This window comes from Dendrobates tinctorius, unplaced genomic scaffold (genome assembly GCF_039654945.1).
Source record: "Dendrobates tinctorius isolate UK_male_01 unplaced genomic scaffold, ASM3965494v1 ptg000060l, whole genome shotgun sequence".
In the NCBI taxonomy this organism is placed as follows: domain Eukaryota; kingdom Metazoa; phylum Chordata; class Amphibia; order Anura; family Dendrobatidae; genus Dendrobates; species Dendrobates tinctorius.
The window spans coordinates 36,012,821-36,036,199 of NW_027361728.1; the positions used below are offsets into that span (position 1 = coordinate 36,012,821).

Consider the following 23,379-nt stretch of genomic DNA (forward strand, 5'->3'; position numbering starts at 1 on the left):
AACATTTTAGCTACTGATCAGATCAGATGTCCAGAGCTTGAGCCAAATATGTTGAAATGTAAATAGTCCTCTGAGGAAGCAGAGTTTATACTTACTTTTAAACATTGTGCTGAATTAAAGTGGTTTTCCCAATTACAGATTTGCATGATATGTAAACCTAGTCAGAATGGGGCCATTAATTACAGCCATCAATATACATAAAAATAAATATAAGATGTCTTGGAGATATGACCGTTTTAAGCATGACCTCAACTAACAAGATTTTTTTGATGTGGGCCATAAAACCCCTTGGGGTGCATATACATATAGGCTGGAATGATGCATCATATATTTTTTTGCAAAGCAGTTTTTGGTAGTGCTTTTTTCCCCAGGCCAACATGTTACACATATGTGCAAGAGGAAAAAAAATGATTGGCTAAAGTAGCATTTGCACCTCTGAATTGTATCACAATAATATTTATCTAAAGTATGCCAATCAAGCTATGTGCACACGTAGTTGGAAGTGCTGCGGATTTTTCCGCGCGGATTTTTAGAAATCCGCAGGTCAAAATACCTACGGTTTACCTGCGGATTAGCCCTGCGGTTTCACACCTCACAATGGTGAAGGTGTGAAACCGCAGTGGAATCCGCACAAAGAATTTACATGCTGCGGATTGTAACCCGCAGCAAATCCGCGTGGAAAAATCCGCAGCATGTGCACAGCGTTTTTGGTATTACCATTGAAAGCAATGGTACTGTACAACGCAGCAGAAACTGCTGTGGACCCGCAGGGCCAGAAACGCTGCGGACCCGCAGCAGAATCCGCAACTTGTGCACATAGCCTTAAAAGGGAACCTGTCACCTGTTTTGGCCGCTATAAGATATGGCCATTGCCTTTCAGGGCTTATCTACAGCATTCTATAATGCTGTGGATAAGGCACCGGTCCGACCTGAAAGATAAAAAATAAGTTTGGTCATACTCACCCGAGGGGGCGGTCCGGTCCCATGGGTGTCGCAGGTCCGGGTCCAGCGCCTCCCATCTTCTTGCGATGCCGCCCTCCTGTTGCTTCATCATTCCCCAGCCTCACACTCCTGCGCAGGCGCATTTCTCTGCCCTGTTGAGGGCAGACCAAAGTACCGCAGTGCACAGGCGCTGGGTCTCTCCGACCTTTCCCAGCGCATGCGCACTGCGGTACTTTGCTCTGCATTGGACATTATTAATCGGGTGACGTGTTCCCTTTAAATTTGTATTTACACTACATTCTTTAGGTTTAACAGATTTAATAATGTATGCTATTTGTATTGGTGAACTTTCAACAGATTCTCTTTAAAAGCACACATATTGTTCATGATCTTAGGCATGTGGGCTACACACCTTAAGCTACTATAAAGCCTGAATGCCTAGGCATAAATCAGAAAGAAAATTAAAATAAAGTAAGGTTAAATAACAGACATACCTTATACAAACAAAATCAGGGCTACATAATTAGATATTGATTTGAAAAAAACAAACCATCACATTCATATGTCTAGACAATGTGGCTCAAGAGATCCCATGTGTATCACCTCAGATGATGAAGTAGACACCACGGTACACATAAGGACTCCTCGACCATATTCTATAATTTCAGGGTTGTGATGGCTTGCATCTTTTTACCTCTGAGTCGATGATGTTTTAATTACAGTATGTAGTCCACATTCTGTTATTTGAATGAGATTATGCCCCCAATTTAACCAGACTTTTGATCCAATTCAGAGAGGCTTTACAGAAACCTAATATGTGTAGCTCATATGCCCGAAATCACAAACAGAAACTTGAGGTAAAAGGCAATGTACACTACTGTTCAAAAGTTGTAGGCAAATGTGGAAAAATGTCATCAAGAATGATTTAAAAAATAGAGGTGTTAACAGTTTAATTGTATCAATCGACAAAAAGAGAAATCTAAAATCAAATCAATATTTGCTGTGACCACCTTTTGCCTTCAAAACAACATCAATCTTTCAAGTTACACTAGCACACAGATTTTCAAGGGACCACAGATCTCCTGTAGATGTCGACTTAGATGCAAATCCTTCTGTCTCTTCATGTAATCCCAGACAGACAGTCTCAGTGATGTTGAGATCTGGGCTCTGTAGGGCCATATCATTATTTGTATAACTCCTTGTTAAGATAGATCTTAATGACACTGGCTGCGTGTCTGGGGGCGTTGTTCTGGTTAATAAATTTGTAGCCAATCAAATGCCTTTCTTATGGTATTGCATGATAGAAAAGCATCTGCCTGTATTTCTCAGCATTGACGTCAACACTAATCCTGATCAAACTCCAACTCGATTGGCTGAAATGCAACCTCAAACTTGCAAGGAACCTCCACCCTTTGGCAAACAAACTGCCTTCTATTACAGCCAATTATTAACAATTTTCACTCGGTTTCCACAGATTTTGGCTGCAATTATTTCATGAAGTCCACATATGGCCAAACTTCCCTGCACAGTAGCTAGATCCCACTGGTTGCTGCTTATTCTGAGCTGATATCACAGCTACCACGGATATCTTTCAGTTTCTAAGGTAAGCATGATGTAGGTTTCATCTGCTGCACTAATGTCCTTGGCTATCCACTGCATTTATGGTACTCAATATTGAGCATTTCTAAAAGAACTTGAACAAGCACGTCTTTTAACCGCAGTCTGCTTTGAACTCTTTGCCTAGTAGTGACCTTGCTGATGTCTCGATTTTTGTTGCTGTGCACCGTCTTGCTATAGCGCATGACCTGTGACAGGAAATGGTCTTCCACAACTTCACCTTTGTAGCGGAGTTGGCAGTTCCACTTCCAGGTTTAAGCCTCCTACACAGCAGTTTTTGTTTCAGGTAATAACGTGCGTTTCAACCTACATATGAAATCCACGATCATTATTCTGTTTGGTATAACTGGTTAGCAGATCCTGCAATATTCCCTGACATTGTGAAAGTGTACCTAGAAGAATCGATGCAGTTTTGTATGCAAATGGTAATCACAACAAATATTAATTTGATTAAGATTTTACTTTTGTTAATGCACTTTGCATATCGTTAATTGATTAAAAAAAGAAAAAACCTTATCACTTATATTTTTAAAGAATTTTTTCTTTGAAGCTTTTTTTTTCCACGCCTGCCTAAAATGTCTGCACAGTCCTGCTTGTGCGTGCTTTTAAAGTGGATTAGATACCAGGGTTTGTACATTTTGTCAGTTCTTTTTATGATCTTTATAATAATGCATAAATAAAGGACTATTGTGATACAATTCATTGGCCTAGTCACTAATTTCTGCTTCTACTCTTTCTTGATCTCTCTGGGTTTTATTATACAGCTTTGACGGCACTCTTCGCCTTACATTGGTGGTGTAGTGTATTACGCCTCAAAAATAGGTTTCGCCATTAACAGCCGTGATTACGAGCGGCACCAGAGCACACTACGTGCTAGAATTGTACTCCCTAAATTATTTTAATGAGCCAAGTCAGTCATTCTACTTGTTTCTATCCTTTCATATCATAATTTAGCTAGAAAATGAATTATCAATATCCAAAGTAATAACAAATGAATAATTAAGACACTAATCACTAGCTGTTCTAACCATGAAAATAGAAGCGTCAAGCGGTCACTGGAAGTGCGACCTCCAAAAACTTCCATTGGCGGCATTGTAACAGCTCGCTACATATACTGTCAGGAACAATAAAATTAGGTAAGAACACTACAGAAATGTACAGAACATGTGGGAAGATAGTTCTCGGAAGAGATTATCATTGAAAATACCTGCTATTATTTTCTGAAGCACTTTACAGCTGTATAAAGGAAGGCAGGATTTAGCTAATCCATGTAAATCTTTGTCACTAGCCTTGCAGCCTTGCAGCACTGGAGTCCTGGGTTCGAATCCCACCAAGGACAACATCTGCAAGGAGTTTGTATGTTCTCCCCGTGTTTGCGTGGGTTTCCTCCGGGTACTCCGGTTTCCTCCCACATTCCAAAGACATACTGATAGGGAATTTAGATTGTGAGCCCCATGGGGACAGTGATGAAAATGTGTGCAAACTGTAAAGCGCTGCGGAATATGTTAGCGCTATATAAAAATAAACATTATTATTATTATTATTATTATTATTAATGGCAGATTTACAGGCAGGTAAGACAGAAAGAAAAAATATTCAAATCAAGCATGCTGGATTACTAGGAAAAGAATCTGTTAGTCCAACCCCGGCGGAGCAATGTGGTGGGTCGGCTACAACGCTTACCCCCTAGGGTTTTTGGCTATCCATTACTATCTGACACCAGTGTCAGGATAATCACATAGATAAGGACAACTTGAAGGTGCTGATGTTGGAAAGCATCAAAAATTCTACCGCTGCCGCCCATCAGATCTCCATAATGATACATGTATATGGTATTTATATCTGTACGAGCATGTGTGCAACTCTTTCCCGCATGTGTGTGTACATTAGAGTTGAGCGACTTTGGTCGGATCGGGTTTCATGAAACAAAATTTGTTTCAGATGAAACTGGTCCGACCAGGGCAAAAAAAAAGTCGGAGTTTCGTCCGAAACCCGACCCCAAAGCAAGTCAATGGGAAATAAGTGTCAGCATTGAACGGTTGACATTCATCCACTCAATGCCGACTTTTAATCCCCATTGACTTGCTTTGGGGTCGGGTTTCGGACGAAACTCCGACTTTTTTTGCCCTGGTCGGACCAGTTTCATCTGAAACAAATTTTGTTTCATGAAACCCGATCCGACCAAAGTCGCTCAACTCTAGTGTACATGCATTAGGAGTCGTCTGAACTATCACGGAACTGTTCACTTCTAATAATGTGGCAACTTCCAGACAGATACATATGTTCTGTACATAGAACACTGAAAGAATGGGCACAATGCCTAGCAGAGTGCTAATTTCCCATATCCTAGTGATTGTGGGGTCTCAAAACGTCAAACTATATAAATTTTTGGGAGTTTATAAATGTATAATACACATCACAGAGCCTGAGCGTAAGTCTCCATGCTAGGCACACAACCACTACATAAAAATGGGTCAATACCTAAATCAACGGAGATGAGAGGTAGTCTACACAATAAAAAAAAAAAAATACAAAAAAATGATAAAAAAATACACTATCTGATCAACATGCAGATATTATCTTATCAGGATGGAAACTTCAAACTTGAAAAATATATTACTACTAAATCCCTGCTATACTATCAGCTAAATTATACAGCTCATGCAATGATTAGATATAATGGATCCAATCATCATGGTAATGATTTACACAAGGTTGTTAGTTAATACATGCTATAAAGATAGATCAGGAGTGAAATCCATCTGTGCAGGTCTCCCATAAAGTTGTGCTTAACCTGTTCACATCGTGACTGGGATACACATAGCAAGAAACAAAAAAAAATAAGCGTTAAACAGGCTAAAAAAAAAAACAAAAAAACAAAAAAACAAAACAATGTTTTCAACAAACATGAAATTGTCCCATTAATACAATATTTAACACCTAAATTAAACATTCACAAAATATGAAAATATGTACAAGTTAGTTGCTTTGCAAAGTAGAAATTAAAATTAGGTTGCCCCTCTGACATCACTAGCTCTCCCATTCTCGCCACCAATGCACACACTTGTCTTACCTCCCAGCTTATAAGTACACATGTGTCAGAGAGAAATGTCAGGACTGGAGGTCTGCACTGTGCGGGTGGTCCTGCTGCAGTTGTGATCTCTGTGGCATCTGAGTAAGGACCATACTGAAATACAAAAAAGTCTATGTTGGTAATTCCATGATTTAATGTGTCTGGCCTAGATTACACAAAGTGAGATTTCATAACGTTCCTCAATACAAACAAATATAAAATCAAAGCAGAAAGTTTCTATTTATTCCAAATTTTCAGCTTACTTTCCTATAAACTCACATTCATTTCCAAACCAATTCATGGACAATACCTTTCTGTTATTTACTACACCGGATAAAATAACTTTCTGATGAATTATGTGATACATAGACAAATTACTATACAATATACAAATTATTTTGCAGAGATGAGTGAATTTGTATGCAAAACTCTGGTCCAGCAGCCAGCCCCGGAGCCCTGTGAACGTCTGCCTGCCTGCCGGAAGTCTTCTGATTTGTAGGCCTGGCGTGATGTCGTCATTACGGCACAACGCATGCATGACATCACGCTGGCCTGTAAATCAGAAGAGGTACTTGGAATTCCAGCAGGTAGGAGGCAGTTTGTAGGGCTCCTATTAGTCATGAGCAAACATGCTTGGATAAGGCGTTATCAGAGCATGCTCCAGTGCTAACCGAGCGTCTTAGGCGTGCTTGAAAAATATGTTCCAGTCCGTGCGGCAGCATATCTTGTAGAGGTTTGACAGCTGCAACACTTGCATGGATTACCTGTTTGATAGGCAATCCCTTTATGTGTTGTGGATGTCAAACAGCTGTGAGAAATGCAGCTGCGGGGACTCAAACATATTGTCCAAGCACGCCCAAGACGCTCGGTTAGCACTGGAGAATGCTCAGATAACGCCTTATCTGAGCAACTTCGCTCATCACAAGCTCCTATCTATCCTCCAAGGAATACTGTCATGGCCACTGTACCAGGGTCCTGCAAATTTATTCACTCATCTCGAGTACATTTCCTTGAATACTGTTGTATTATCGCTGGACCTACTGTGTCTATCTCACGGTACCTTTACACACTAATGAGTATGATACAATTAACTTTGATGATCACCTCATGCATAAGTACTGGTAGACAACCACTTTCAATCATTCAATAGGTAATTTCAGAAAATCAAGAATGCTAAAAAAAAAATTTGATTGCAAGATATGAAACAAGTTGTGTGAAAATGCAATCTCCTTGGTGGATTTTATTTTCAGAAGTATGGAAATGTAGACTTGGACAGATGTACTGCTGGAGGTGACCCTGCCAAAACAATCAACAGGTCCTCAGGCTCGGGGTCAGGTTGTAGTTTATGTAGTCGGAGATAGTGTGGTAGACTGCAATCAATACACATATTGAAGCTGAATGGTGTATGCAAAGAAAAAAGACTTTATCCTGAAATTTGCTCTAAGCTGTCTCCATCCTATCTAAATGATAATTCAACATTTCAACATCTACTTATGAACTATGAAAAGACAAGCAATTATTTGGCAGAAGAATCACATCTTTTTATGGTGCTCATTTCTCATAAATTTCTTGCAATTATCACATTTGTTTTTTGTTTTTTAGTCACTAAATCTCACGCACAAATGACATTGACCTATGATAGGACTCTGGCTAATTCCAGAAGACGAAAAAGAAGCAGAAAAGTAATACACTATCAGTTGTGCAGGGTCCGTTAGACTCCAAGCACCTCATGGTCGACACCGTGTCTCGCGATGCACTGAATTGGGAAGGGTGCCTGAGCTAGGAAGCCACAGAAAAAGACAGCTACCTTCCATTCAAATTTGCGACAAACTAAAGGTTAAGGAGAGAAGTCTTAGGTGCTTGTCATTTGGTGCCTAAAGGTTCTGACGATGTAAGAACAGTACGACAGCCACATGTTGTCTTTGGTGACATTCCAGAACTAGAAGGAAACATTTTCTGAGATAATCAAAGTTTCTTTTATTTTCTTTCTGCCAGAAACCCTGTAGTAGGGACCTGTCATAAGGTAACTTTTTGGATGTTCTATATATTAGCCGGCAATGTTTATAGAAATTGTCCTGAGTAGTAATTTTTGGTCTAAGGAAGGTAGTTACCATCAAGAGTAGATAAAGATTTTCCCAAAAGTCAAACAATATGCCACATAAAATAAAAAAATACGAGTAGCTGCTTTATTCATCAGAAACCAGAACATACAGTGGATATATGAGACCATAAGCGTGAAAACAAATGCAATAGAGTTGTTGCTAATAACACCTCAAATTGAAGATGTTTTTTTCTCATCACAGGTCAAGAAGTGGTTGCTGCTTATAAGGAAATGCTCCACATTTTGCCTCCAGCTCCCAGAATTTCAGATACTTAAACTGGCTTCCAGTATGAGAAGGAACATATTCATTTAAATACAAGAGGCATTAGCCATTATGTCATCAGAGGGAGACAGACGCCAATGAATTTTCATTAAGCAGTGACTGAAAACACTTACTCCTCCATCATTGAGCGCTCGTACTCTGAATTGATAAGTACTTCCAGGAAGCAGATCGCTGACTGTACACTCCAAATCACAGCCATGATAAACCTCAATGGTATGTCCTCCAGGTACACCGAGCTCTAGGCTGTACTCCGACACCTGGCACCCTGGGGCGTCTGCGGACAAGGTTAATATGGGCGTTAATTTGATTCTGACTGCCAACATATCCCAATAGACAAAATATCAGCAAAAAGCTCGTCACTTGAAAAACAACACTACAAATGCCTTCCACATGAAAAGCAAAACAGAAACACATGCAGCGCAGGGCTATATGGCGTATAAAAAGGCATCTGAAGAATGAGGTTTGCTTAGGTCATATCGGTAGAATTCTTCCCCAAGATATGGAATTAACCGATGATATTCATAAGAATTAAAAAACTAAAATACAGATTAAGCATGATGACGATTAAACGCAAAACACACCTGCAGGTGCAATGTTTAGGCACTAGAAACAAAACGAAAATTGTTGTGGCACTGAATATAATGAGTAATTCTCCTGGCGTCCATTTCTTTACTGAAGTACTCTTTCTTTGCTCCCTGCAATCATTTTAAATGGCCTGTACAGCCAGAAAAAAACAGTTTCTAAAATGCCAAGTCATAAAACTTATTAATACAGTTTTTTCAAATAAGTCACAGTGTCCTAATGTTAGTGCCAGTTATGCTGCACTTGTGCTTCATTGTATATGTGCTTCCCTTTCTCTATATATGCATGGGCTGTAACAAAGGCTACTGAAGTAAGCAGCCTGCCGTCCCTAATCACACAGAGATTACACTCATGTCAAACTCAAGCCAGAAGTGGACCTGTCGGAATGAGGAATTGGTGGAAATATTGGAAGATAGGGGCACCTTGGTTAAGTAACAAGTTTAAAGAGAAAGTGTCAGCACAATGATAGACAATAATAGCACTGCGATCCGCTTTGTGGTTCTTCAATCACCATTTGACATTTTCTGCCAATTAGATTTCGGTGCACAGGGGCCGGACTGTGCCCTTGATCTCCTCTCCGTCTGTGGTTCCCCCAGCCCCTCCGCCTGCTCCTATGTTTTATGAGGATATTTCATATACAGGAGGCAGGTCACTGTTATTCAAGTACAGGAGGCGGTTGGTTGCAGGGAATCACAGAGAGGGAGGAGAAGACCCCATGCACAGTCTGGCCCCTGTGCACCGAAATCTAATTGGGACAAAATTTCAAATGATGATTAAAGAACAACAAAGCGGATTTCTTCACCAACTAGCAATGTATTCTGCATTACAGCTCCATAACAGCCGTGTCTTTACTTTACATTATAAAATTGTGCTCACAGTTTCTCTTTAAGTACAAAATAGATACTTTAACAGGACAATGAATTTAGGGTTTTTGGCTATCAATCTCTGTGACCACTCACTATGTTAGTCCCCGTATTAGGTAAAGGCTCCAAATCATTTATACTACTGGTTTTCACAGAAAAGAAAATAGTGGCTGTCAAATGAAGCAATCCCTAACTTATTTATCCTTTGCATTATTGCATCCTTATATATTTTAAATGATCACATTAAAAAAAAAAATTTAAAAAAAAAAATACAGTTCTCAACACAAGATGTACAAAGTTGAAGATTAGTAAATCTAAGCTTTACTTTTTCAAAGTCCCTTTTAGTAATATACCCAAATACAAATGGGTATAAATCAGCAGATACCTACCCCATTGTAGATGAACTTCTTTGTGCTTTGGCTTGCCTACCAATGTTGGTGCTTGACAAGGACCTGGTGCTACACATAATGTGCGAATCGGCTGACTTTCAGAACACTAAGCAAACAAAAGGAAAGTGAGCATTCTATAAACCGGTAGCAAACATTTCATTTTATTTTTAGCTAGCTTTTATACTGGTTTTTATACCATGGGTAAAAAGTATGATCAACCCAAACCAAGTAATGTGAAAAACCCACTGAAGTCCTGCTAGGAGCAGCTACATGTAAAATACATGCATCTACACAGCATTGATTACAGGGGCAAAGCAATAGGGGTGTAGAGACTCACTATCAGTCCAGCATTAGAATTAATACATGATAGTTGGGGTGTTATCACTGATTTCACATGTGTGGCCGAAGAGCTTCACGTTATACCTTTGGATCCTGATAATCGCCAATTTACATTCTATTACCACCCCAAACCCAAAATATACCATTAACATTAGGTCCAAACGCCAGCATCGCATATAATATCTGCTGTACAGAGGTATTGCATTTTATCAGGCTACATAACATGAGAGCAAATACAGGCAAGCAGCAATATCCTCTTCATTCCACCCTAATGAGCTCTAAGTCCTTGGTGGCTACATCTGTATGCATATTCAATCTACAACAGTTTTGCCTTCTATCTTCCAATCACTGTCAAATGTGATTTGATCTTGAAATAGCACAAATCTAATGAAGCAATTTTCAGCCCCCCAAAAATATACAAAAAATGGTAGAGTGCAGTAAATCTACCTCTTTACTATGTCATAGAAAAAAGAGGCTCCACATACCTGACTGTGTCCTCCTGTGCTGATGGAGCACACGCGGAGCTTGTATAAAGTGCCTGGTTTCAAGTCATTACAGGTATACTCTGTTGCAGACCCACTATACGCCACCTTCCATTGTGTTGCTGAAAAACACGGCCATTATTACAATGCAAGTCTAGAAAGAACTTAATAGAAATAGAACCCTAAGATAAGCCAATAATAACATGGGGGCATTTACTTTTTAAAGCTGCAAAGTAGTGTCATTTTTTTTTTAAGCTTAGAAGTGTCATGATTAAAGATGAGGGAATATTTCAATATTCGGTTTGGATTATGATCGCTGTATTTGCAATATTCACCGAACATAGCCAAACGCCATTGGAGTCAATGAGAGAGAGAGACACCCCGGACAAAGCGCCAGGATTGACGCATCTAATAGATGAGCCTTTTCTGGGAGGCTGCGGGCTGCTATTTTTAGGCTGGGGGTGGGCAATGTCTATGGCCCCTTACCAGCCTGAGAATACCAGCCTCTAGCTGTCTGCTTTAGCAAGGCTGGTTGTCATAAATAGTGGGGACCCCCACACCATTTTTATAAATTATTTAAATAATAAAAAACACAGCATGGGGACCTCTCTATTCTTGATAACTAGCCTTGCTGAAGCTGACAGCTGATAGTTGCAGCCCCCAGCTGTTAGTTTTTTCTGGCTGGTTAGCAAAAATATAGCGGAACCCATGCCGCTTTTTTTTTTTTTTAATTATTTGTTTACAGCGCAGAAGCAGCTAATGAATACTCCCATCTGCAGCTCCTGCTCTCACTGTAATTAGCGGTAGCAGGTGTTGGATGATGGGATCAGTAGTCCCTTCAGCTGACACCAGTGACCAGAGGTAAACTTTATACCTCCGACCACAGCTGAACGCTCCCAATGTCTTTTGCCAGCGTGGGAACCGCGGCTCTCTGACCGGCGGAGATGATTTCACCGCCAATCAGAAGCGGTGTTTGCCACGCTGTCATGCACATGACAGCACGGCAAACACTCAATGTTTGGGCAGCCGAACCTGAACAGTAACACGGACTTCCTGACGAAGTCTGTGTTCGGTGTCCGTGCCCAAACAGTATGTGTATGGCACGGACGCCAAACTTTACTGATCAGGTTCGCCCATCTCTAACTCAATTGTCCAATCTAGTGCTGGGCTGTACTGAGCTGTGAGTATTTTGAATGACAGCTTGGCTGTCCAATCTGAGACTGGGAGGTGCTGAGCTTCCTTCAGGTGTTCTCTGTTCTAAGTGCTTACCCAGCTACTTCACTAAGCTGTCAGTCCCAGATATCTGCCAGTCGTCACTTTCAGCTCTATGTGGCCTGTGCTCTGTGCCTTGTACTATAAATTCTGATCTTTTGTTGCTGGACCCTGGTTTTCCCTGTTGACTACCCGTATGTATTACCCCTTTCGTCTTGACGCACTCTGACCTTGGAATTCTCACTCTGGACTGTGACCTGACTACACCTGTTGCCTTAACCCTTTATATATGACGAGATCTTTTGGTACCTGACCCCGGACCTCTTGACTGCCGAAGTCTCACAGCTTGTGACTAGCGACACAAGAGGGCACTTGCCATTTTTAGGAAGAACTATGAACTATCAAATGGCTTCAGAAATATGAAGTGTCGTTTCAATTAATGCAGTACAGAATATTGAGAATCCAGATCCATTATTTTACTTTACGATTGTTATACTGGCAAATTGCAATTTTCTAAGATCAGTCTTTAACATTATGAATGAAGAAATTAATTCCTGAGCTCACCACTGTATATTAGATTATTTTAGTGTATTACATGTATATGATTCTGATGTACGTGAATAGAAAGTAAAGCCTAAGATACCATTTATTACGTTCATTAGTATAGGATGATGTGAGAGTATCAGCTTACTATACATTTAATAGAGGGGTTGATGATGTGCATCTTCTGGATATATTGAGTTCACAATTAATTTTATTTTCTTCGAAGTCAAACCTCATGAGAGAACAGACTTTAGGTTCTGATGGCCTGTTTCTTGGAATTCATTAGTGGTGCACAAGCAATCTTAACGGTGTAATTGGTAGGAATTGACTACTGATGTCTTCCATCCTGACTCTGCTGTGGCTCATCTGTTTGTGCAACGTTCCCTAACATTTTCCCGTTCTTTCTGGAGATTTCAGATTAATGAATGGAAATTAATATACACAGTCTGTTTGTCAATCAATAGACCTGGACAACACTGGATAAACCGGATTTTTAAGGTTACAATATTTTATACTGTGTAGAGGTTCCTGAAATTATATTTATTTAGTTTTAAAACCAATTTCTTTAGGAATTTAATTTACTGCAAATAATAAAAAAAATGTAAGTTCCACCTAAATTGGCAATTATAGAAGAAGTAGATGCAGAAAGTAAGGGTGTTTAGACAATTTTGTAGCTTATTTTTGTGAAAACCTCTTGCAAAAAAATATGTAAACATAGAATTTTTACCAAATTTTGCATGAATTGCTGCAAAACCAGAACATTTAACATATACACCCTAATAGACAGAGTATAGCGTCCATATAAAATATAGCTTTGGGCCAAAGGTTCATTTGGCAGACAGCCATCTGTACCGATACCCCATGAGCATAAGCGCTCAGTTGAGCACTCATGTGTTATCAATGGGGAGAGAGGAGAAAGCTGCAGAAAGCAAAAAGGATTAAGCATTCCAACTGCCCTATTCTGCTCTCCCCTGACGTCAACTATCAGGGGAGCGTCATATCAGATGGTTGGTTGGTCTCACAAAAATTGAGAGGTTCAGATAGCATTCTTTTAATGTGTATGATGGCCTTAAAGGGGTTGTCCCGTCTAGAATGACAAGTCTGCAGTCACTGTGTGTGACTGCAGACTAGTGACTACTCCCAGCGCTCACACTGTGCTCTATGAGGATTCGCGGATGTCTGCTCCACTAATGACGGTCTAGTATGCGATATATATACTCCCACTAGACGGGCGCGGCCTTGCTCAACACACTTGTCTTGAACGAGGCTGCACTCACTAGATGGGTTCTTCCCAGAAGTATGCATATCACATACTTCACTGCAATTCCCGGAGCGGACATTGGCGAATCCTCGCAGAACACAGTGCGGTAGCTGAGAGTAGTCACAAGTCTGCAGTCACGAAGAGCAACAGCACACTTTTCATTCTAAACCAGACAATCTCTTTAAAAGCGAGATCTGGGGAAACACAATATGTTCCACCAGAAACCTGGTCAATTGAAAATGTATTTAGACTATTTTTTTTTTTTTATTATTATTATTGACACGTTTTGCAATTAAAGAGACTTCAGGGACCTAAATGTGAAGGCCATAATCAATGGCCACAACCCTTTTATTGTGTTGACTTGCAAAGGCCACATTCAGACAATCAATATTAAAGTCTTGTAGAACAAAAGGCAATTACAGATTCGTGTGTTACAGAAAGTCATAAAATAATATACTACAATCATAAATGCAACTTTTGCCAACACACCTTCAGAAGCCCCTTCAGAAATCTCCAAGAGGTATTTCAGTATTTCTGACCCACCTTTATCTTCGGGAGCATCTGGAAGAAAATCACTATATGAAGTCCCACTAAAAGATAGTGTTATTCTCTATATTCGCTCTTTCTTTTGTATAAATTTTTATTTTTGAATATTCAATAATAAAATCTTTTTAGTTCAATCACAGTAAATAAGTCACAAAAAACAGTGAAAATAACAGGGGTTAAGAGTAGTAGGAAGGGAAGAGGGACTATTGGGGTATATTGGAGGAATGCAGAGGGAGACACTAGGGTCTTGCTTAAGAGATGATAATATTTGCATAATTTAGAAAAATTCAGTTACATAATATGAAGATATGTTTGGTATAAACATTCTTATTATTAGCTTTGATTAATGGTGCTCAAGGTTATAACGGTTATAATAATAAATTCTAATGTTGTTCCAAATGAGGTGGGATATTGAAATATGTTCCATTTATTCCAGTATTCAAAATATTATTTATTCTTAGCGTGGGATAATCAAGCCTTTTCAGTATATATAAGGTTCAGTTTGTTGGTCCATTCTGGTATGGAAGGGGAATCAATGTCGGAATTATGGCAGACACTTCAGTTCCAGTGCTCCAGTGTTCCTGGCTGTTGTGTGGAGTAGATAAATGTGGAGATGCTCTCAGAACAACCAATGTCCTACCCAAACCCATTACATGAGCTGGCAGAGTATGCAGGTGTAGAACTAGAAGAATTGTTAAATTATACCAGCATATCCCAGAGAAGCACGACACCTCCTTATTTTGGCCTGGCCTTGTATGTTCATATAGCCACCGCAATTTTTCTAAAACTGTCTCTTATGTGACAGAGATGTTAAGCACTTTTATAATGTCTTGGTTATGGATTTAACATAAGAAAAGTGGTGACAGCTGCATTGTTGGACAGGACAGAGGGCAGATATGTACTGAACCGGATAAAGAGGAGGCACTGGAGACCTTCTACTATCACTAATTCCACATCCTGAATATTTGAGTAAGAAGGTGGTCACGATGGAGTGGGGTTTCTGTCTGCAGCGCTAAAGGGGTATTCTCATCTCCAAGGTCCTATCCCAATATGTAGTAGGTGTAACAATATTAGCAAATACCTTCAATTAGAAATGTAGAATAGTTTTTCTGATTGGTTATGTCTTTTTACCCATGTGCAGTCATTACAGGACATAAGGTATCCATGGTTACGACCACTAGCCTAACTGTCACTATATCAGTGGTCGTAACCATGGATACCTATGATCTTGCAATGACTGCACATGGGTAAGGAGACATAGCAAATCAGAAAAACTACACTACACTTCTAATTTACATGTGATTTTCACCAAATTAGAATATCAAAAAGGTAATTTATTTCAGTTCTTCAATACAAAAAGTGAAACTCATATTCTATAGAGTCATTACAGAGTGATCTATTTCAAGTGTTTATTTCTGTTAATGTTGATGATTATGGCTAGATATTGAGATAAGATCTTGGAGATGGGAATACCCCTTTGAGGGTAAAGATGCATACACTGTGCATTAGATCTCAAGCTCCAAGCAGCGCTGTACTTTCCAACGCATTCACGATAAATCATTTCACCATTACGCCACGATTTAAAAAAAAAAAAAAAAAAAAAAACAGTTTTCGATACAAGCAGTGTTCTGCACGTCTCCATATACAGCTCTTTATTACCATCCCAAACTGTCAGGAGCAGCACCGTCAAGAGAAGACTGCAGGTCGCTTATCTGTGAGCTTGATAAGGCTGGTGTCTGTCTGAATATGAATGAGATTCCTTTTCATTCATTTCAGCGGACGTTTTCCCATTACAGACATTTATTAAAATGCTTCATCCGTCTTTATCTCTGTACGCGGTTAGATTCTGTGTACTGGAGCAGAGTGTCTCCCAATTGCTCCATATTAAGACAATAACTCTCCAGAGTGTCTCCTGTGCTGCTGTTTTCGGTAGACAGTAAATGTTATCACAAAGTGACATTATACCAGAATATGATGCTTACACCATTAGGAAAGCATGCACGGGGGGCTCAGTGGTTAGCATTGCAGCACTTGGGATCTGGGTTCAAATCCCACCAAGGACAACATCTGCAAGGAGTTTGTATGTGCTCCCCGTGTTTGTGTGGGTTACCGCCGGGCTCTCTGGATTCCTCCTACACTCCAAAGACATACTGATAGGGGCTCACAATCTATATTCCCTATGGTTACAGTGATTATAATGTCTGTACAGCGCTCAGGAATATGATGGTGCTATATAAGCGAGCAAAATAAATAATAAGGCATGGCTGTCTATAGTGTACTCACCCCATTGAACAGTGAAGCCATGTGCAGCAACAGCCCCCTTAACTACAGGTCGAGATGGTGGACCCGGCCGGTCTGGACTTGTGGTGCAGACCAATATTTCGCTCGGACTGCTACTTCCTTCAACGTTTGAGGCAATAAGCTGTAATATAAGCAGCAACAAAAGACAATTACTTTAATGGGGACGATTAATAGTCAATTAGCCAGGAATAGGACTGTGAATAAAAATACATTCATTACAAACAACAAATGTCTTCTTGCTGTCCAGTACATGCTCCTAAATAGGCCCCATATGACGTTATTAAAAGAATGGCAGACGCAAAATGTATAACTTATGTCATTATGGGGAATGAACAGAGAAAAAAAATGCAGATGTACCAAGATGTCCAGGTACAAGATTTGCAGCTGCAATATCAAAATTATTCAACCCTCATTGCAAATTAGCTTTTTAGGAAAATGTACAAATCTTCTGCTGTTTGCAATAAATCAAACAAAAACAAATTAAATTCCTCAAAAATACTAAAAACAAGAAATGGTTTCTCCAAATTCAACACAAAATGCCACTTTAATCCCTTCCCAATATATGAGGCATATTTACATCATGTACTAGATCCCCTTCTTTGATGAAGGCTTAGTAACAGAGCATGCTTTCTTGCCAGCAGATGATGGCTGCGTTATTCAACTATCATCTACCTCTAACAGATGCGGATGGAGTGGAATTTAAGTGCGCTTGGGGCAAGGGTCGAGCCACATCACACGCACATTAGTCTCCAACGCTCGCAAATCAAACTTGCCCTTAATACTCTGCCGGAATCAACTGCCAGAGGGAGCAAACAAACCCCAGATCATCACCAGGCTCTGCCACGATACACTGTAGGGTGTTCTTTTCCAAATATGCACCTTTCTCCTCCAGATATATGTTCATCATTAGGCCCAGAAAGCTTGTCTTGCTCCACAGAACAGAATCCCAAAACTTCTGTGACTTATGTAAACGGCTTTGAACATACTGGATATGCTTTTCCTGTGCTATTGGGTCGGTAGAGCTGTATGTCTAGCAGTGTAGGCATGGAGACCTTCAGCATTTAGTATGTGCCTTTCTGTGCAAACAAAACCCTCATTGCCTGCTGGTCTTTTGTAGCCACGCAAGGGTTTTTGACCACCCTTATCAGGAATCTGGGGCAGGCATTTATAGCTTCCACTTTCTGCCTCCACAAGGTAGTGTACTCAGAACTTGTGAAATATGCTTCAAACAGCATCTCTGGGAACATTCAATGCTTTTGCTATCGTTTTTATCATTTCTTTATTTGAGGAAGGCAACGATTTCATCTCCTCAGTAATATTTTGGGACTGTCAAGAGAGTAGTTGAAAAAAGTTAACTGGAGGCCATTACAAATGATGAATGCGCTATAATTCCTCAAGAATATTGCAAGAAACTGTTGTTTGCCCATGTATCAGGTCACAACTCTTTTTACTCTTAAGGGCCTGTCACACTAAGTGATATCGCTAGCAATATTGCTATAACGTCACTGGTTTTTGTGACGTTATAGCGATATTGCTAGCGATATGGCTATGTCTGATACCTCCGACCGCTCCCTGCTGGTTATCGCTGATCGCGCGAGAACGTCCTGGACCGTTTCTCGTCGTCAGTTTCCTGCTGTGACGCCGAGTGACGCGTGGACGCGGGCGGGAGGACGTCAGGATCGCCTCGTCTGACAGGTAAGTAGCGACCGCCGACCACTGCTATGTCGCTGGTGAGATCTGCCTGTGTGGCAGCTCACTAGCGACCACTTAGCGATGTACCAGCAATCCTGACTGCGTCATATCGCTGGTCGGGATCGCTGGTACATCGCTAAGTGTGACAGTACCTTTAGACCTGTGACGGGGACAAGGGGGCATCTTCTGAGTCTGGAGGAAAGAAGGTTTAAGCATATTCATAGATGCGGATTCTTTACTGTAAGAGCAGTGAGACTATGGAACTCTCTGCCATATGATGTTGTAATGAGTGATTCACTAATAAAATTTAAGAAGGGCCTGGATGCCTTCCTTGAAAAGTATAATATTACAGGGTATATACACTAGTCTCCTTAATATTGCGTTGATCCAAGGACCTAGTCTGATTGCCGTATGTGGAGTTGGGAAGGAATTTCTTTCCCCAATGTGAAGCTTACTGTTTGCTACATGGGTTTTTTTTTTTTGCCTTTCTCTGGATCAACATGTTAGGGAAGGTTAGGATAGAATATGGGTTGAACTAGATGGACTTAAAGTCTTCCTTCCACCTTAATAACTATGTTACTATGTTACAACGGCCAAAGGATGCTCTGCTAACTACTAAAATGCTAAAATATAGAATTGAACAAAAAGATTTGCAGGATTCTGGTCTGGCATTCATGTTTGTAAACCAAGGCAACAGGCAACTTGAATGCCATCATCTTGGGCTCCTCTTCTGATTACGAGGCCCCTGCGAAGTCATGATGAAGCGTGAGATCTAGTAATCAGAAGAGTTGGCCGCAATGCCAGCGGAGGAAGTTCACAAGACGCTAAAAAGCTTGTTTACTGGCTTATTGAAAATCATGGAAAGTTTGTACATTTTACTAATAAATCTAATTTGCAGGAGGGGTTGAATAATTTTAATTACAACCATAGCTTTAGGCTATGTGCACACGCTGCGGATTCACCCGCGGATTTGTATCTGCGGATCCGCAGGTAAAACCGCAGCTAAAATGACCTGCGGTTTTACCTGCGGATTGGCCAGTGGTTTTCCTGCGGTTTGACACCTGGACCGCAGTTTTTCCGCAGTTGAAAAACCGCAACATGTGCACTGTGGATTGTAAATACCATAGACTTACATTGTACTGTACACTGTCTGCAGAACTGCTGCGGATCCGCAGAGTCCAAATCTGCTGTGAATCCGCAGCAGAATCCGCAGCTTGTGCACATACCCTTATAGACGTCACACACACTTCAGACACTTGTGTAATAACTATCTACAAATAACATTGCCTTATTTTAAACTAGTAACCCCAGGCCAATACATCATTTGCCTTATTTTACGTTTTCCATTTTCAATGTATACAGTAGATATAACAATTTAAAAAAAAAAAAGAAAAAAAATATCAAATATAAAAATGCATGCGTTCGGCAAAATAAACATTTTCTGTAACTGCAATGAAGCTTAAAATATAAAACATTGTTAACTATCTACTAAATAAGTTTGATTTGACCTTGACCTAGTGACAATATTTTGTTCTACGGTTGAAGCAGGTACACAACCCACCTCACTAAATGTTTCACAAAAAATAACGATGCGCCCACAGGAAAAGAGATTGTGCAATTTAAGAGTCACATAAATTATTAAAATTAATATCAAAATTATTATATATACACGTTATATAAAAAAAACGCACAAAACAACAAGGTAGAAAAATAAGATACCAAACAGCACCATCTACTGGCTCTCCAATTACTTCGGCCCTTTCAAAAAGACTTACCCTAAATTTGTATTGTGTGCTTCTTTGGAGATTATTCACAGTACATGTTAACTCTTCTCCAGTGTACGCAGGTTGAAATACACTGTCCTGAAAGCAAAACATGACCAATTATGCCAGAAGTTTTATTAAAACAAACAAAATGCACATTTTGTTACCTCATTAAGTTATTATAATATAGACATGGTATGGTATTGGTGGATAGCATAATACATTTTAGAGACCTGCACAGACCAGCACTGGCAGTTGTCAATTGTATAGCAATGAACTGTACACAATACACTAAAAGGGTTGTCCAGTGAAAACAAGTTATTATCCATCTACGAGATACGTGATAACTTGATGATCAGTTGGGGTCTGACCGCTTCGACCTGCACCACTCGTCAGAACTTTTCTCCCATTAGAATGGCGCGGCCATACTGATCAATCGGCGATCCATTCAGTCACTGATTTGGGCGCCGATTAGACATGGATCTGCTCCACCATTTTGTAACAAGGACACAATTTTCCCGTAGGGGAAAAAAGTTCATCATTCCGACGATTGGTATGGGCCCCAGCAGTAGGACACCCACTGATGAGTAATTTTTCACTGGACAACCCCTTTAAGGAACCCTAGATCAAAATTTTGACATACTATTAAAGTCACTTGCATGAAACATTGAGACAAATAGATGTGTATTACATGTCACCCACTTCAATGATGTACATAGTCTGCATGCAGCTTCCCCGGCGGATCCGCAACAGAATCCGCACCGTGTGCACATAGCCTTAGGGTGTTCTTATGGTGGAAATTAATTTACACTGGTCATAGTTAGTCTTCATGCTCAAAGCATTATAGCCTATAGATATTTTCACATTTACAATTTAATCTTTAGCAGATAAATACATTTTTGCAAAACGATTTGCAAACCAAGTGAATGGATCCATGAAAAAAATAAAAATGGACAGCACATCGATGCCTTCCATGCTGCATCCACGTACTGTTCATTTCTAATTGACTGTCATGGCAATTTTGCAAGATATCCAGGGGCTAGGGGCTCCTGCACCCTGGATTACTTGTGATGATGAAGACGCCAAGGTCATGTGCCTTGCTGAGCTTCTAAATCAGCCCTTATCTGTCCCCTCCCCCACCCAGGGAATTGGGAAGTTATGTATAAAAATACACAAATCAGACAAACAAGGTAAGACTTACATAGATAAATGAAACGATCAATCATATAAATATGCGCTCACAAACAAGAGTGTAACGATGGGAAGTAAAGGAAGGAAAAAAAACAAATAGGAGAGGATGAAGATATGCATACAGACAAATCATCAAGCAACAGTCTCCAGAACAACATTCCAAAAGCCTCCTCAAACAACCGACACCTCCAACTCCAGAACCAGGCAGTATAAAAATAACACTTGTAATCCCTGAGAATATGTAAGGCCGGTTTCATATTTGCGCTTTATGGCGCAGCGACGGCCTGCGCACAGCCGCCGCTAAGCCCCACCCTCTGCCGGCTCCCTGCCCGCCCCTTCCGGTCATCGCCGCCTACTAGCGCACATGGACGCTTGCGATCTGCTCACCCTATCTTTAGCATAGGGTGCGCAGATCGTGCGCTGGCAGGATTTTGCCGTGTGCTGCGCACTTTTGAAGGTGCGCCATGCGCGCCAAAATGCAACATGCTGCGTTCGGAGCACACGGGCGCACCTTCAAAAGTGCACAGCGCACGTCATAAAGCGCAAATGTGAAACCGGCCTAAGAGAGGGAAGTGACCAATACTGAACAGCTGAGACCATCAAAACAGGAAAGCTCCAGGAGCTCTCAACTGCACACTTAAATCCCTGCACTGCTAGCAGAAACCTGCACTGTTAGCAGAAACCTGCACTGTTTAATATCATGGTGAAGTGCTACTAATCAGTGCAGGAGTATGTGAAATCAGACACCGTGGTCTTCTGGCCCCTCTTTGTCAAGGTAAACCTGTGACAGTATCCCCCTTCTAAAAGGGATTTCTGGAACCTCATGGTCAGGTCTATGAGGATGTCCCATGTGAAAAGACCAGATCAACCTCACAACATGGAAGTCATATGCTGGTACACATTCTTTTTTCAGGACCGTTACCCTTCCAGTGAATAGTTAAGAGACTGAAGAATCATGTGAGAATCAATGATCTTGTCTATTTGAAAATCCAAATTTCCATCAATAATTACCAACAATGATATTTGGTCCCCATCCCCTTCAAATTATTTAGAATCCCTTGCCACACAGATGTAATAAAAGATGAAAAACGTTCCTCTTCAGGTAATGAAGAACGATTCCTATTAAAATAGCAGAACTGAGGATGAAATCCATATGCCCTAAAGAACAGAGACTTACCAGTAGACTTATGACAACGGTTATTCACAGCAAATTCAGCTAGAAGTAAGTAACCCATTTCTCCCGATTCTCAAAACACCTAATATTAGTCTCATGATTCTGATTAACATAGTTTGCTTATTAGACTGTGAATTAAATGCTGAAGAAAACAACAGATGGCAAAACGCTTTCCAAAATTTGGAAATAAATTGCATCCCCGGACAGAAATAATATTGATAAGAATCCCATATAATGTCACTATTTCTTTGATAAAAATTTGTGCCAAGTGGGTATTGGGTAAAGAGAGTAGCGGCAATGAAATGAAATATCTTGCCAAATCTGTCCACCACCACCAAAATAACTGTATTACCTGCAGATAAATGAGTCCAAAGTCTACTGGGATCTGCCAATGGTTGGAGAGACCCAGACGGACAAGTTTGAGGGGTCTTAGAATGAGCACAAACAGTGCAGGCAGCTACATACTCCCAAGCATCCTAGTGTACCCCAGTAAGGCGTTCTGTAGTGAATTTACTACCAGGATGTCTGGCCAAGACCAAATCATGATGTTCACTCAAAACTTTAAAACAGAGATTCAAAGGTATGAACAGTTTACCTAATGGACAAGCAGCAAGAGCATCCCCTTGAGCCTCCATCACATAATTCTCAAGAGAAAGATATCCTGGGGCTAGAGGCTACTTCCCTACCCCTAAAGCTAGGAGCGCCCAAGCTATCCCTGGTCACCGAATTACTTCTGATGGTGAAGATGCCTATGCAACGTGCCTTGCTGAGTTCCTAAAACAGCCCTCATCTCTCCCTTCTCCCACTCATGGAAGTGGGGAGTTGTAGTGCACAAGAATACACAAATCAGACTAACAAGGGAAGATGTACAGAGATAAATGAAGATACCAAATCATAACAAAAATGCACTCACAAATGGAGTGGAACACGGGCACAGGGAAGAAAAGAAAGGAAAAAACAAACAGGAGAGGATGAGGATAAGAACACAGACAAATCACCAAGCAACAGTCTCCAGAACAACACTC

General features: G+C 40.5%; 1 protein-coding gene across 2 annotated transcripts in view; it reads right to left on the bottom strand.

Moving 5' to 3' along the window:
- The window catches only part of FNDC3B (fibronectin type III domain containing 3B), a 474,468-nt gene that overhangs the window by 110,794 nt on the left and 340,295 nt on the right, over window positions 1–23,379 (bottom strand). For both annotated transcript variants that reach the window (XM_073578841.1, XM_073578842.1), the window contains 7 exons: window positions 20,002–20,088; window positions 16,517–16,655; window positions 14,177–14,248; window positions 10,675–10,793; window positions 9,851–9,956; window positions 8,130–8,290; window positions 5,633–5,746 (listed from right to left, as the gene is read on the bottom strand). In XM_073578841.1, the coding sequence (XP_073434942.1) occupies window positions 5,633–5,746; window positions 8,130–8,290; window positions 9,851–9,956; window positions 10,675–10,793; window positions 14,177–14,248; window positions 16,517–16,655; window positions 20,002–20,088 (798 nt within the window). The remainder of the gene's footprint in view (window positions 1–5,632; window positions 5,747–8,129; window positions 8,291–9,850; window positions 9,957–10,674; window positions 10,794–14,176; window positions 14,249–16,516; window positions 16,656–20,001; window positions 20,089–23,379) is intronic.